General features: G+C 49.4%; 2 protein-coding genes across 2 annotated transcripts in view; one reads left to right on the forward strand and one right to left on the reverse strand.

Moving 5' to 3' along the window:
* The window catches only part of skap1 (src kinase associated phosphoprotein 1), a 41,589-nt gene extending 33,684 nt beyond the window's left edge, over window positions 1-7,905 (forward strand). Inside the window, exons 14-15 of the mRNA XM_056576495.1 lie at window positions 5,071-5,173; window positions 5,531-7,905. Of these exons, the coding sequence (XP_056432470.1) occupies window positions 5,071-5,163 (93 nt within the window). The 3' untranslated portion in view covers window positions 5,164-5,173; window positions 5,531-7,905. The remainder of the gene's footprint in view (window positions 1-5,070; window positions 5,174-5,530) is intronic.
* Window positions 4,683-15,365, reverse strand: snx11 (sorting nexin 11). The gene is made up of 7 exons (XM_056576488.1): window positions 15,097-15,365; window positions 13,558-13,612; window positions 13,152-13,238; window positions 11,137-11,237; window positions 10,696-10,791; window positions 9,931-10,158; window positions 4,683-9,204 (listed from the first exon to the last, which is right to left on the reverse strand). Exons 2-7 carry the CDS (start codon window positions 13,579-13,581, stop codon window positions 7,593-7,595), a joined length of 2,148 nt encoding a protein of 715 aa, XP_056432463.1. The 5' UTR covers window positions 13,582-13,612; window positions 15,097-15,365; the 3' UTR covers window positions 4,683-7,592.
* Window positions 15,366-15,872: the final 507 nt, after the last annotated feature.

Consider the following 15,872-nt stretch of genomic DNA (forward strand, 5'->3'; position numbering starts at 1 on the left):
CCTCATGTGTCAGGCTCATTAGTACTCCCCCTGGTTTGTATGCATTTGGTGTGTGTGTGTGTCTCCGTTTGTGTGAGTGCGTGTGTGTGTGTGTGTGTTTGTGTGTGGATGTGTATGTTTGCATGGGGTGAGGAGGGGGTTTTCAGAAAGACGTGAAAATAAACAGATGCGGCATAGAATGCAGTGTGGGGTTCTATTAGTGTGTGTGCGTGTGTATGTGTGTGTGTGTGTGTGTGTGTGTGCGTATGTGTGTGTGTGCGTGTGTGTGTATGTGTGTGTGTGCGCGTGTGTGTGTGTGCGTATGTGTGTGTGATTATCTTTACGCTAAAATAAGCCGAAAAGCAGAATGATATGGATCCCAGAAAAATATAGAATAAAGATAAAGAAGATAAACCCTGAAGGAAGGGCGGCGGGGCTGGAGGGGGGGGGGGGGGGGGGGGGCTCTCAGCGCTACACCTGTCCCACCGCGCCGCCCTGAGCCCCCCCGTCCTGTGCTAACCTTCGCGGGCGTCAGGCTCGGCCGTCGGTCCGTCCTGCGGTCAGGGGGACGTGAGCGATGGGCCCATCACAATGCCGCCATTAGCCAGCCCCCTGAGTGGTAAATAAACGATCGCGCCGGTACACTGCAGGTGTTGTCATGGCAACCTGCTCCCGGCGCCAGCCCCGCCCACGCGCTCCTTCTCTCGCCCTCGCTCGCTCACTCGCTCCCTCTCCCGGAGTCAACGGGAGGTCAACGTGTCAGTGCACGGCAGCGGCCACAACGCGGCGCTGTTCTCACCCCCACGCGGCTTTTAGTCTGGGCTCAGTCCCATTCAGGCTGCATGTGCACCCACACACACACACACACACACTGTACGTGCGTGCACGCGCACAAACATGCTGCACATGCGCGCACACACGCTGCACAAGCACGCACACACTCTGCACATGCACGCACACACGCAAACAGTGACACACACACATACACACACAGTGCCTGTACAAAGACACATTGCCTATACACAACCACACACAATGCACGCACGTGCACACACACATACATACTGCATAGTCTCACACACAGACACACACTGCACGTACATATACACACGCACACTCCTTGCACAAACACACACTGCCCATGCATGCACACACACTGCACATGCGCGCTAACACACACACACACACACACACACACACACACTTGTTCCCGGGTAACACGGTCCGAGTCCGAGCCCAGTGGAAGCAACTCCCAGGAGCTCTGCTCCGGCCAGCGAACACACACCTCAGAGGGATATTCCCATCTTTCAGTTTTATTCTCTCTTTTACCATTCCTACCCGGCTTGATTATGGTGTACGAGTTCAGTGCAAAGTTTCAAATGAACACTTAACAACCTGTGTGTGCACTCACGCCGCCGCCACCAAAATACAAAAACCGTGCCAAGCGCAATCGTCCTCGCCGTTAAAACGATGTAGAACCGCACGCCGGCGCCACAAATCAATCCCAAAGACAAGCGACTCCAACAGAAGGGCGAGGACACTGGGAGACTCAGCAGCGGAGTGTTTTTTTTTTCTTTCTGGGGGTGCTTTTTTTTTTGTTGTGTTGTGTGTCATTTGGGTAATTGAGTCTGCGCGCCTCCCTGAATGTCCCTATTACAGCAGGTGTACTCTGGATGAACCCCGTCTCAGGATGGACTCCTGCACGCCTGACAGCCTTCCACCGCCATTGGCGCCCACTCCGCAGCCGGGGAAGCGCGTATTAAAATGGCGGCGCTGATAATCCAGAAAGGGCCGCTACTCGGAAGAGAATATGACGCCGAGCGCACAGATGGGCCGTGCAGATAAATAAAACTCTGCTGTCACTGTGGTCGGCGGAATCGCTGCTGTGAAGCCCCCAAGGGAGAGACAGACAGCCCCCTTCCCTCCCCCCCTCTATCTCCTCGTTACACCATCTATCCTTCTGTCCCCCTGCCCCCCAACCCAGTCTCTCTCTCCCCCCCGCTCCCTCTCCACCTATTCACTTCCTGTACTCTTTCTCTAGGGAGGGAGAGGAAGAGGCAGAAGTATGGGAAGAGGATGCAGAAATAGAAGTAGGGGAAGAGGAAGAGGGACCGAGAGTGGGAGCCGGTGGTCCGAGTCAGGGCCGTGGCCCGGTCTCCCCGCGGTACAGAGGAGGCCGTGGTGTAAATACCGAGCACCTCGCTCCCCTTAAGCTCCAGCGAGACCCCACTTCCCCTCCCTAGGCCGTCCTCGAGGCCGAACGGCTCGTTGCATCCGGTTGAATTTTTATTATTATTTTTGCAACCCAAGTTTAAGGTCGGGGGTCCCACTTAGCAAGGGCTGACCGAGGAAGAGTGCGGACATGAGCTCATGACCAGGACGAAGACGATGACGATGGGGATAATGTGCGGTTGGAGATCTACAGGGGGGCCACCGACAGATGATGATCCGCTCATCGTGGCTCTGAAGCTTACGTGCTCTGCGAGCCCCCCCCCCCCCCCCCTGCATCACCCCCCACCCCCGCACCCCCCACCTCCGCCCGGTCCTCTAAGCGATCCATTCATCCACGGGTTGTCCAGCCAGCCCTCATTAGCAGCTGGCCGGCCTGTCATTACTCTGGCTGCAGAGCCGTGTCGTAGGGCTGGGTGATAGGCCCGCGCCGCGCCGACAACACGCCATCTATCACCGCCGCACCGTGTTTGTGTTAGCGTCCACCGCTGTCCAAGAGTGGGCTGTGTGTGTGTGTGTGTGTGTGTGTGTGCGTGCGTGCGTGCCATGTGTATGCTCCCGCTCAGCCAGAATGGAAAGCCTTTCACAAGTGCCTTACATCAACGCCGGGTTGTGTATGAGCGTGTTTGCGTGTCGGTGTGGGAACCGACTCTTTTGCATTTGGTTTCATTCAAATGTGTATACAAAATGTGTGGGGAATGTGTGTCTGTGTGTGTGTGTCTTTGTGTGAGTGTGTGTGTGTGTGTGTGTGTGTGTGTGTGTGTGTGTGTGTGTGTGTGTGGCCACAGAGGAAGACACACACACACACACCCTGCCTTCAAGAATATACACAAACATACATTATATATACGTATGCATACACATACACAGATATCCAGCTGGAGCTCTTTAGAATGCACATGAGCTGCCTACCAGGGCTCTGTAATGTGTCCCTTATTGCACCACTTCCTACTGGGAGATTAGAAAGCCCAACACCATCCCTCATAGATTGATACTGCCACGGCTATAGGGTAAATGTGTGTGTGTGTGCGTATTTGTGTGTGTGTGTGAGCTTGTGTGTGTGAGTGTGTGTGTGTGAGCTTGTGTGTGTGTGTGTGTGTGTGTGTGTGCATGCCCGTGTGTGCGTGCGTTTGTGCGTGTGGGTGTGTGTGCATGCCCGTGTGTGCGTGCGTTTGTGCGTGCCCGTGTGTGTGTGCGTTTGTGCGTGCCCGTGTGTGCGTGTGGGTGTGTGTGCGTGCCCTTGTGTGCGTGCCCGTGTGTGCGTGTGGGTGTGTGTGCGTCTGCCCCTGAGTGCCTCAGCACTCTCCCCCCCGGCGGCGCTCTAGTGCCTGCGTGAGTACGCGCGGGTCCAGAGGACACGTTGGCTCTAATGGCCTCCGAGAGGCGGGGGGGCGGGGGGGCCCCGGCGCCGCTGCTGCCCCGCTCTGAGGCGGCGGAGCAGCAGGCGCTGGGAGGGGAGCAGGTGCCCCCACCTGGACCCCACCCAGCCTGGGCCTCCGTCCAAGTATTGATCCACTGGTTTAAAAAGGGGCGAGAAGGCGGTGATCAAATAATAGTCAAGGTGGGGTGATGCTGCTGAGGCAAACCGATGCACCGCGTTGAGAGGAACCACCGGGTGGAGTTGAACCCCCGGGTGGAGTTGAACCACCGGGTGGAGTTGACCCACCGGGTTGAGATGACCCCCCGGGTTAAGATGACCCCCCGGGTTAAGATGACCCCCCGGGTTAAGATGACCCACCGGGTTAGGATGAACCACCGGGTTAAGATGACCCCCCGGGTTAAGATGACCCACCGGGTTAGGATGAACCACCGGGTTAGGATGACCCCCCGGGTTAGGATGACCCCCCGGGTTAGGATGAACCACCGGGTTAGGATGACCCCCCGGGTTAGGATGAACCACCGGGTTAGGATGAACCCCCGGGTTAGGATGACCCCCCGGGTTAGGATGACCCCCCGGGTTAGGATGAACCACCGGGTTAGGATGACCCCCCGGGTTGAGATGACTCCCCGGGTTGAGATGAACCACCGGGTTAGGATGACCCCCCGAGTTGGCGGAAACCGGGTTGAGATGAACCGGGTGGAAATGAACCGGGAGCCCAGATTGGGTATTTGCATTTCCAGCCGTTTTTATTTTATTTCTAAAAGGTCTTAATCTGGTCGCGCCAGGGAGTGTGAAACCTACATACTGTTATGCAGTTATAATAATTATACTAATAAAACGGCTATAATAGTACCTTATATCTCCTAAAGTGATTCTTAGTACCTAAATTGTGAGGCCTTTTATGCCCATGTGTCCTCAATAACTGCACCATAAATATGTCGTTTTATAAGGATGTGCTTCATCAATCAATCATTACTTTGTTTGTAAACGTTTGAATCACAAACAGTTTTCATTAAAAAAGCGATTATTTATATAATAACCATAGAGCATTTTTCTAACTAATGTTTATGTTTATAGTTCTAGATGGTCGTAATATAATCTTACTCCAATGGGTTTTTGTTGTGAGTTTGGACACTGATCTTTACAGGGAATAAATTATTTCTCAGATACTTTTTCAACCCGTTTCAGCTCCTGAGCTTTAGCGCCTCTGTGACTTTAATTTACCAAGAGGAACACATTTAACATCAAAGACCCTTCGCCATTCATTCAGTCATCTTCTTGCTCCAGAGATCCACGACACAGGAATAATTAACATTATTATTTTTAAAGACAGAAAACGATATGTTTATCAACAGTTTATAACTGGTATGGTTTTTATTATGCATTCCTTTTTCCATGTAAGTGTCCTCGTTCTTCCTGATATTCACTCAAAAGTGTGTGTGGGCGCGCTCGCGCGCGTGTGTGCGTTCCCTCCACTCCAGGTGTACAACATCCATGGCTGGTGGGTAGGCGAGCTGAAGGGGGCAGTGGGGATCGTTCCCAAAGACTTCCTAGACCAGGCCTACATCCTCTGAGTGCCAACAGGTACGACACTCTTATCATCAGCATTAAAGGCCATTAGCGGGGGCCCTAATACGCACAAACCGGCCCCCTGGTACTCATCCACGCCACCATCGAAGTTTCTCCAAGTCGTTGACCCCGCCGTTTTACGGCGTGCGACCGGCGGAGAACGGCGAGGCGTGGAGACGGGCGCTCGGCGGCGCCGTAATCGACAGTGATCGAGAATAAATATTGTGCGCGCTTCGAACAACAGTCGTGTTATTTAAGAAAATGATTCCCTGATCCGGTCCGATGGCCGCGGCTGTAAATGAACGCTGAATTATTAATGCTCATTTCCCCACCGACCCCTCTGAATGACTGCGTTCTTGTTTTCGTCCTCAGAACCGCCGCACATCCGTCTGGGAATTCCAGGAAGGGGCCGTGCGGGAAATCCATCAGCAATATATTGTTATTATTTTTTCCACTATGATTTAATTTAACTTTTCCTGTACGTTTTCTTTTATTACTTTGGTCCGTTATGCGTGTTGTGGAAATGGTATAAATGTCGTGGACATGAAAAACAAAATACAGAAATGTGTTCAACTTAATTGTAAATTTATTTCCTCTATTCAGTAAAGTCCAAAACATTTTCTCAAATGTAAACTGAAGACATACTATGAATAACAGTAGGCCTACCCTAAATTTGTTAACATTTTCAACACAACCAGTCTCATAAAAAGCAATCACATATTTTAGTTGAACATAACCTGTGGTAACTGAACTTTCATTTAAAACCACTAGGTGGAAGTAAAGCATACACAATTCACCGTGCAGAACCACCGAGCTCACGGTTCCCATGGGAACATTTCTCCGAGCGCACATTGATAAAACACCATAGGCGACAATAAAAGGTAGGCTATACAGTAGAGCTAGTAGGGGCCCAACACTGTCTGATGTGTTGAAGATAAAGCACCCACTAAAACAATCAAACTATAACTTTGGACCTGAAAGCTTACTTCGTTTAAAAAAAGTGGCGTCCGTTAAACATCGTGTTAGACTAGGGTCTGGTGTAGTGAGCAGAAGGACTGAAATGCAAAGGAGGTCCAAATGTACAACTAGAGGCCGTCCTGCCAGAAAATCTGAGTTGCCAGATTCGGCCAGATTTCCCGCCCAATCTGGCAACACTGGCTGCATCGCCGGCTACACTGGACAGTGTCAGCTGGCTTGGATACAATTTAGATGGTCCTTGCTTTCATTTAGTCCTCTGCATGAAATATCAGCAGTGATTTAAACTTCTTATGACGACACGTTTCACATCCAGGTTTAAAGCGCTGGTCTGAGTGATCAACTTGACCAAGGCAGTGAATCTGGAAAACCACCCTCGCTTCTTGTAGTCTTTTATAATTATAATGCTATTGGTACATTTTTTGAGGTAACAGGTGGATATCTGATCTGTCCCTGCGCGGTGGTCCAACGCACCTGCCAGTGAATATATGAGTCAGTGTGTCACCTGAGGTCTACTCGTGGTCCTTCTCCGTATATGCATTGGTAAGTAATATAATGTAAAATATTATCTCATAACGCCTAACGGTCATTAGCGAGCCGATATCGGTTTGATGAACTGCTGTGTGCGCGCCCCCCTACGAACTGAAATCACCTACTTCCATATTCAAAAAGCAAGTAGGACCCATTTTTAGCGCACCTAAGGCAACATTTGTTTCAACTGTCACGGGTCGTTTTGTTTTTCACTTAAAAAATATATATGTCTAATCTTTTAATTACAACGATTTTAAATGAATCCCTTTTCCTTGTGCAAATCTAAATCGGAAACCTGAAACCCCTTGTAAACATGAGCGCCCTCTGCTGACGGAACAAAGCTCTCATTTTACAGGCGTGATTCAAGAAGACTTAAACTCACCAAACATTTTGAAGAGGACAGAGACACATAACGAGGGATCATCTATACTCCTAGAAACATACGGTGGACCTAAACGACTGCTATGCACGATGACTCCATCCTCAACACTCTAGCAGGCTCCATCGGACTATACTTTAGATAAATTGAATTACAAACTCAATTACTCAATCGCTGAATAATGATTTTACTTAACGACTTGCTAGAATATATCTCCTCGTGTGCGTCCGTGTGTGTGTATGCGTGCGCGTTGTTATGGAAGGACACATTTGCCTTTAAAAAAAGAAAAGAAATAAAAGGGTGGTCCCCATTGGCTGTCTGGGGCTCAGCAGGTGTGCGGCGGTCCCTAATCAGTGCCCGCCACGTCGTCCCTGAGCGGGGCTGTTAGGCTAATGGCCGGCTCTGGATGGCGTTCCAGTTGTTAAAGCTAATGGCCCGGCCCATCCCTGGCTCGTGATCCAGAGACGGCGGGGACGCTGTAACCTACCCCTGATCCTCCACCATCTGCTGGCTCAGGCGCACCGGGCTGGGCCCTGGGTCCGGCTTCACTCACACAGTGGCGTCGAGCTCTGGAGCCTCTCCCGCCCCGAGGGCCCCGGGGGTCGGGCAGAGGTCCAGGGCCTCGTCCGGCGCCGTTCGGGCGTCGCCCGCCTCGGACCGAATCAAATTGTCCGCAGAGCGCGTGGTCTTGTGTGACTCACAAACGCTCGAGTCCTCCGCTCCCGTAGAGGGCGCCACTTCTTCGGCGGACTCTTCCAAGTGGCCGTTCACGTTCCGGATGGCGTCCTCGGGGCCGACCGTTGGGTGGATCCCATCTAAAGACACCAGAGATCCTGAGTCCTCATCTTGAGCGTCGGCGTTAACGGACATCTCTAAATCCTCTTCCTGTGAGACTGGGCTCCGGTCCGGGGGAGCATGTCCCTCCTGGATCGCGCCATCGGCACGGCGTTCAGACTGGGACACGGGGTTCACACAGTGGAGCGTTGGGCCGCTGGTCTCCGTCTCCAGATCAACCGTACTGCTCTCTGCTCCTCCGCACGCCCCGTCCTGATGAGGGCCTTCTCCAGCGCGGTCGTCAGGGGGACCAAGAGGCTCCTCTGAAACGCTGCCTGCTTCCACACCGGGCTCCTCAGGACTCAAGAGGCGCTCGGGGTCGTGTTCCTGCTCAGCCCGGGAGGTTTGTTGGAGGACCTGCTGCTCAGAGTTCACCTTAGTTTCTTTCTTCTCCTCCTCCTCCTCATCATCTTCCTCCTGCTCTGAGACGACATGGTCCAGGAGCCCGCCGGCACCGCAGACCGCTTCAGTGTGGTCTCCAGAGTCATCGATCCCATTCACACGCTGCTGCTCCTCCTCCTCCTCTTCCTCCACCATCTCTCCCGAGTCACCAGTCCCATTCACATGCACCCCCTCCTTCTCCGCCTCCTCCTTCACCACCACCACCTCTCCCGAGTCACCATTCCCATGCTCCTGCTTCTCCACCTCCACCTCCTCCGGCTCCAACAACGCCACCTCCTCCACCACCTCCTCCTGCTGCTGCTGCTGCTGCTGCTCTGCCACAACCTCCTGCTTCATCTCCTCCTCCTGCTGATGCTCCACCTCCACCTGCTTGGCCACCACCTCCTGCTCCACCAGCCCCTCCTCCTGCTGCGCCACCACCCCTTCCTGCTGCTCCCCCTCCTGTGGCTCCACCTCCCCCTCCTGTGGCTCCACCTCTTCCTCCTGGCTGCCGGTACACACACCGTCTACAGGGACACTTGGAGCCCTGGCCACCACTTCTTCCGTCGGCCGCATTTCAGCCAGACACTCCTCCACCTCCTCCACCTCCTCCAGCTCCTCCAGCTCCTCCCTGAAGTCGGGCGCGGCGGCCTCTCCCATGGGCGAGTGCACCTCCACCGACGCTTGTATCCGTCCGGCGGGCGTGGCCTCGGGGGGACTCCCTAGGGAGGGCCCCTCGTCGAGGCTGCTCCCCACGTAGAAGGAGGCAGCGGCCGGGGGGTGCGGCTGGAGGACGGCCTCCAGGTGGTGGTCCTGCTGGAGGACCTGCAGCGACGACCTCTCCGAGTGGCAGACCATCCTCCGGGCGTCGGCCGCATCGGGGGTCTCCAGGATGGCCTGCAGGGGTTCCCCGTTGGGCTGCTGGGAGGGGAGATGCGGGGACGGGCTGCACGTGAAGTGACGAGAGAAAAGAGAGTTTAATTAGTCCGATCCGGGTGTTCACTGGTCAGGCACACTAGCCACTGGTTTACAGAATCTAAACGGGAGCAGATTCACTGTCAGTGAGAAGCTTTTAAATACAACTGCTTGGCCCCTCATCTGGAGAACAATAACTTATATTGTATAATTAGCAATTATTCGCTGAAAGCAAAGTGAATAGTGGGGAATAGGCTATTCCCCACTATTCACGGAGCCTGAGGTGAATAATTGTTTTAGTATATAGTACACATGAACACTCAAATGACAATGCACATTAATAAACATGTCCAGCAGTACACGTAAATGTGCCAGATTGTCGCCCAGGGGCTAATTTCCATCTGTAGTCCGGCTACTATATATATGCGGTTTATTTGTTTCTATTAGCGTGACGACCGTCACGCAATATCCCGAGTTTGAGAACTCAATCATGGGATATTGCCCAATAACCCGAGATAGCGAACCAATCAAATTCCGCCATCTAAGGAGGTTCACATGTAGCATATACTAATATTACATATTGCATATTGTCTATTGCTCATGTCATACAATTGACATCCCTGTCAACAAGCCTCCTGTCTGTGTGTCCCTACCCCTCTATATCCACAGCTACATCATTCAATACATCACTCATACTTTGAACACCCCCAGCTGGGACTAAAACACATCCGCACTGCGTTTCACCGCTCGTTCAGACCTTTCCATGGACTCGTAGGAGACCACGCTGGAACCCCGCTCCTTCTGCAGGTCCTCCTCCTGGGCCTGGGCGAAGCCCCGATTGGACGAGGCGTAGGTGAGGATGGCGTCCGTCACGGTGTAGGGGGTGTGGCCCTGGACGCAGTCCTCGATGTGGCGCACAGGCAGCTGGGTCTGCATGAAGAGGTGCAGCTGGCTGTCCGAGAGGCACACCGTCATGTGGAGCACCCTGCAGGGGCGGGAGGATGCAGTCATCAGGTCGGGTGGTTCTCCACGGGGCTGACTCACGGGTGTCATTACTCACTAAGTCACCACATTAATTTCCCAATATTGAAGGAAAAAAAACACGGAATCTGTGACAACTGGAGCTGAACGCAGTGAGATGGTAAGACATTTAAACATGAAATTATACATTAGTTAATTCATGAGCTTCTAAATATTACGTTTCGGCATGTGCTAGCAACTCAAAATGCACTCGCATTTGAGAATCACTGATTCAACACACGCTTGTGACTGATTGTGACATGCATGTCATTCATGAGCTTCGCCTGTTAGGCATCTTGCTCAAAGAGGCCTAGGCTGCGAGCGTTGGGGATCGAAACAGGAACCCTTCTGGAGCCAAACACATACTCAAGAAAGTATTTTCCCTCCCAAAGAAAGTGTAGACTAGATATCCTTCACTTCATGTCCTAGTGATTCTTGAGACATAACGATTACAAATGAATAATCCATTGGTTGTTTATCTGTGAATAAGAGGCAGACTGACTGGTCCAAGAAGCTCTGGAGGCCCGTCCTCCTCCTCTCCAGGAAGTCCTCATTGCTGAAGGAGAAGAAGGACTTGTTTGGCAGGCCTGGGACGGGCCTAGACAGGAACACAAACAAAACATAAGACCATTCATCCTTCCAATAGCCCCCCTCCCCCGCCTAGCCTAATGACCTCTTCTGCATCATATGACACGAGGTGGGAGTGTGGGGGTCAGACCGGATCTGCATTACTCTACTTCAGACAGGAAGTCAGGGAGACACGGACAGAAACAAAGATAACAATTGTGGAGTGAGTTCAGTTAATGATTTTGCTGTGAGACGTTGGATCTTATCTTTGCTGTGTTGCAAATTCTTTGGTACATGACAAACATCCTCCTCCACTGCTTTCTTGATTAGCCGAAATAAATATAAACACACACACATTTGTGTTTAAGTAACTTACACGAGACCAGAGTTCTTCTGCAGCTTCTTCTTGAGCCACACAAACTCGCTGTAGCGCCGTCGCACACATGAGGTCTTGGCGGTGAAGGACTTGCTGTTGGTCTGAAAGGAAAAAAATAAAACCGTTTCACAAAAGATAAACCACCAATGATGATCGTTACAATAAACACCTATAAGGAAAGAGTTCAATAGTTGGACGGATATTTCACAGAGTGATCAAAACTTAACGTTAAAAAAAGATATTGCCTTTTGATTACCGACTGTAAAACCTTGAGGCATGCAAGGCGAGCTCTGGCGCCAGCTGATACAGGGCATGCAGGAAAACATTGAGCAAGGCTATCAGTACTATTTTCCCACATAGAGACAAACCTACGGACACACAGACCCCAGGGGAATGTTTGCTGAACCTGTGTGTTTTACATTTGTGGCAGAATATGAACCTTTATCTCGAGGAAAATGTCTGAACATCAGAGCTTCCTCTAGGGCAGAGTTCCAATGATCATTTCTAAAATGGTTGGGAAGGGATTGCCGTTCTAAAAGCAGATGAACAAGTTCCATTCCACATAAGGAGAACATTTCAGTCGCTGCGACAACACTGTTAAACCTTCATGTGACTGAAAACAATCCCCGCTGAAAGAAATAAGGTGCATCTTCAAATTTCAAATGGCCATACCAACAGCCTGGCCTTATGTGTGCTTAAAATGTGTCTTCTAATTAAAGATAAATCGAAACACCCGCGACCATCTGCTACATGCCAATTCCCTCTCACTTCCTCAACCCTCCTCAACATCTCTCTTCACTCTCCTCTGCATAAAGGCATACAGATATAAAATATGACAAAGGTATACTTTATGGGGGAGTTGGAGTTAAATGTGTAAGAAACCAACGTAACAGTGGACAATGGTAATCTTCTGCACTTATTGGAACCAGAGAAGAGATAGAGGGTCCTTGCTGATAGCCCTCCCTCCAGCCAAGTCACCAGAAGGTGTGTTGAAGAGAGACGCTGAATAAATGATTGTGACGGAATTCTGCGTGATAATCCATCTGTAGTGACTCGGATAGGAACAGACTGCAGGCCTGGCATTCCCCACTAGAGAGGTCATCGACTGGTATCTCTGGTATCACTGCTCTATTGTGCTTAGTCCTGTCATGCCAGGATTTCACACCTGCAGTGTACTGAGGCTGTGTTTAGTGTGCTTAGTGCGTTGGACTCCTTGCCGAAAAGGTTCTAGGTTCCAACCATGGATGTATTAAACACGAATCCGGGGAAGAACCGGAAGGAAACAAGTCGCCATTCCTGCAGTGACGTCTCACTAATATATACGTTTGAATGCAAGCCGTCCTAAGAAGTGGAAAATGTTCTACTCTTACCTTAACTTTCTATCTAACGTCACTTCTGACAATGAGGTGTAGTAGTTCGGGAAGAACCCATGCAGCTCTCAGGTTATTGTGTTTTTAACGTCTACACGTTAAGATTGCCGTCATCAGTAACTGGGGGGCCAAGGCCTAACATAGACAACCCAACGACTCAAGCTGCTGTCACTGCCAGCAGGAGCAGATGACCCTGGGTCACATGACTTGCCACGACACTAATCGAAGCTTCTGCAATACGAAGGCACGCGGAACCCCAACCTATAGGCATCATTGTCTATAGGCCTTTTTCTTAACCTCTGTGTCATGAAATGACTTAATAGTAAACCAATGATATGCACCTTCCATCCCTCGGCCCACAGACAGCGAAAACATGACCAGGCAGAGAACAACAAGACGCCCAGAGATGAGGCTGAGCTCAATGGATCTCAGCAAACCATTTGGTGACTCAGAGAGGAACAAGCCCTGTGTCACAGATGTCTGGACACAAGGAGCTCTTCTGCTGACGACGATAGACACCAACCATCCGCCTAAAAGGGAAACAGACCTCCTCTGTCCACAAAAAAAAACTGTTCCTCTACTCCTTGGGTTCCCCACACTCACGCCAGTCACGGTTATCAGGGTGCACGTGAAGCCTATACTTACATGGAGGAAGATCTTGTAATCCACGTGAGAGTTCCAGGAGCCTTCATTCTGAACCCGCGGGTCTTGGACCCTCACCGCAATGAATTCCTGGAAGGGAGGAGGGTAGAAAATAGAAAATAGGTCACGTGTTCCATCCAACAACACAACAAAGATAGTTTTTTTTGAAATTCTTAATGAGGCCATCCTTTGGAATGTCCTCATTGATTGTTGTTGTTTTGGGACCCTGGGGGGCCGGGGGGGGTTATCACTGAAACCTTGTTTTGCGGTATAGTTTTGCCTCGGATTGTTTATGTTTGTTTAAAGTGTCAGGTGACCAACAAAAATCGGGAGTATGGAGAAATGTGGCGGTGGTCATGTAGAGATATGAATACATGCATGTATAAGTGAGGGAGCACAAGTTACTTACATCGTCTTCTTGATTCTCGATCATCGTACCAGAGACTGCATCGCGCAGGAAACATCTACAAAGTCAAAGAAAGGAAAATTGGTATGTATAAAAAATAACTATTAAAAAATTGGATTACATATCATCCACAACTCTGGGGAGGGAAAACAACATTAGTTGTAACAACATTAGTAGTCAAGACATTAGTCACTAAAAGCCAGCCAAGATAACAGATTGGCCTTTTATGATTTATCCTACTCATCAAAAGAGAAATCCTATATCCTACATTGTCCTACCCCAGGTGACATTTCACGCAGGTCTTTTCTATAGTATCGAGAATTGTTTCCTCTATATTGAATACAAAACAAAAATATGTTATATTGTTACTATGACAGTTGGCTTAGTTTACCAACACAGCTGAAATCACATATATAAGCACACATAACTTCCCCTAATCCCTTATAGCTGGTCAGCATTCTGAATGTTACATCATAGGCTGCTTGTTATGTTCATGTCCCTGTCCCATCCTAGTAGGGCACTTGGTGTTCCCCTGCTTTGGAATGCAGCTCCCCTCCCTCAACCATCATATTCAGGGTTTTATTTGTTTCTGTCGAAAGTGGAAAGTTTCCAAATCTAGAGTGATTGCCTTTCTAACCAGCTAGTGCCCTTAGAGTCAGGACCTATAGACATTGTTCTCAAACAATCGCTATGCCAAGTTGCACTTCCCTCAAGCTTGTAACACCTGAACCAACATGCCAGGTGTGAGAATGCAGTGTTGGGTATCCTGGCAACATTAAAGGTCACAGCATTTATTGTTCAGGCATAAAGTCTCCAGTTGAGAACTCCCCAGTATGTACTGATTGTAAAACCTCCATTATTGTTGCACTGTGTAGACTCCACAGATATATGGGTAACTAGATCGACTTGCTGTTGTGTTGAGGTTTAGATTTATTACTTATAACTGAATTTGTCACCCTGAATCATCATTTAAACTTTGAGTTCATTATTTAATTTCGATGTTTAATATTATCCACCAACACTTTTACACTAAAATCTAAATAAATTAATGTCTTGAAAAATCTATCCAAGTTAATCTATAAAGTAAGCAGAATATACAGATATACATGGGGTGTTGATGTATATGTATACAAAAAGTGCATATTGTTCAATAAAAACCACATCCTTCCACTCACATTACAACATGTTTTGGGTGTGTATTTGGACCATTCTGCTGCTACCTAGCTTTTCATTTTCAGCGAGGTAATCCGATGTTAAATGATGGGGACACCAATCTCCCTGTAAACAGCACTGGATCTCAATGTACATCCAGATACCTCCTCATCAAACTCCTGGCGTCAGCGCAGCAACACAAACAATTGGAATGAGATGCACAACCGTCTTCCCAATCTAAGTATTAGATTGGGAAGTTAAGTATTCAACGACGAAATGTCATGGAACTAAATGCTCTCCCTTGACTCTTGTACGACTCATGATAAGAACACGATCTTTTCGGACTTGAGTTAGTAACTTTTAAAAACAAACCTGACCAAACGGACTTACTTTCACACAAACCGTGGTTGCACCGGGGGTGTCTCGCCTGCCATTGTCCCTGCAGACAGATAACTAGTCCTGAAACCCGGCAGCGTGTTATGTTGTGTCCAGTAGAGAGGCTCCTCTGTTGCTTTTTTTGCAAGTCAGGTCCAAAACGACATGACGTCGTTCAAACGAGGCGGCCACTTCCGGATTGTAGTGCGCGTGCGCATGGAAACCCAGGGCCTACAGCAAGGACCTATTGCTACAGCGCCGTGAACATCTTCCTCCATTGTGAACTTCTCCCGCCATGTTTAAGCAAAAAACATCAATGTTAAATCATAATCTAACATAATTCAATGACAGCTCATAGTGGTCAATTGATTACCCCATTAATACTAAACCGTTGAATAGGGTTTTATAGAGTTTACCACACACGCCCAATACAATGAATGTGTGTAGATGGGGAGAACAGCTGAATTAGCATCAATTTGACTTGATGCGTTGCTGCTAGCATTCCATGTAAACAAGTTGTCCCAGATATGTTAACCATGTATCAAGAAAAGCCCATCTAATCATTAATTTACAAAGGCAATATACCGGTAGATGCTTAAGCATCTACCGGTATATTGCCTTTGTAAATTAATTACTTAGAAAGTAAAATAAATAAGCATGTCACTGATACACTTTGATAAAGGAAAACTAGATGCCACAATGGCTGTCCACACTACACATGAGTTCACAACTCTCCATAAGTAAGGGGATACAGAACCAGCCCTATGATAAAGGCCTTTGTTGTAGGCCTA

This window comes from Gadus chalcogrammus, chromosome 18, assembly GCF_026213295.1.
Source record: "Gadus chalcogrammus isolate NIFS_2021 chromosome 18, NIFS_Gcha_1.0, whole genome shotgun sequence".
Classification (NCBI taxonomy): Eukaryota; Metazoa; Chordata; class Actinopteri; order Gadiformes; family Gadidae; genus Gadus; species Gadus chalcogrammus.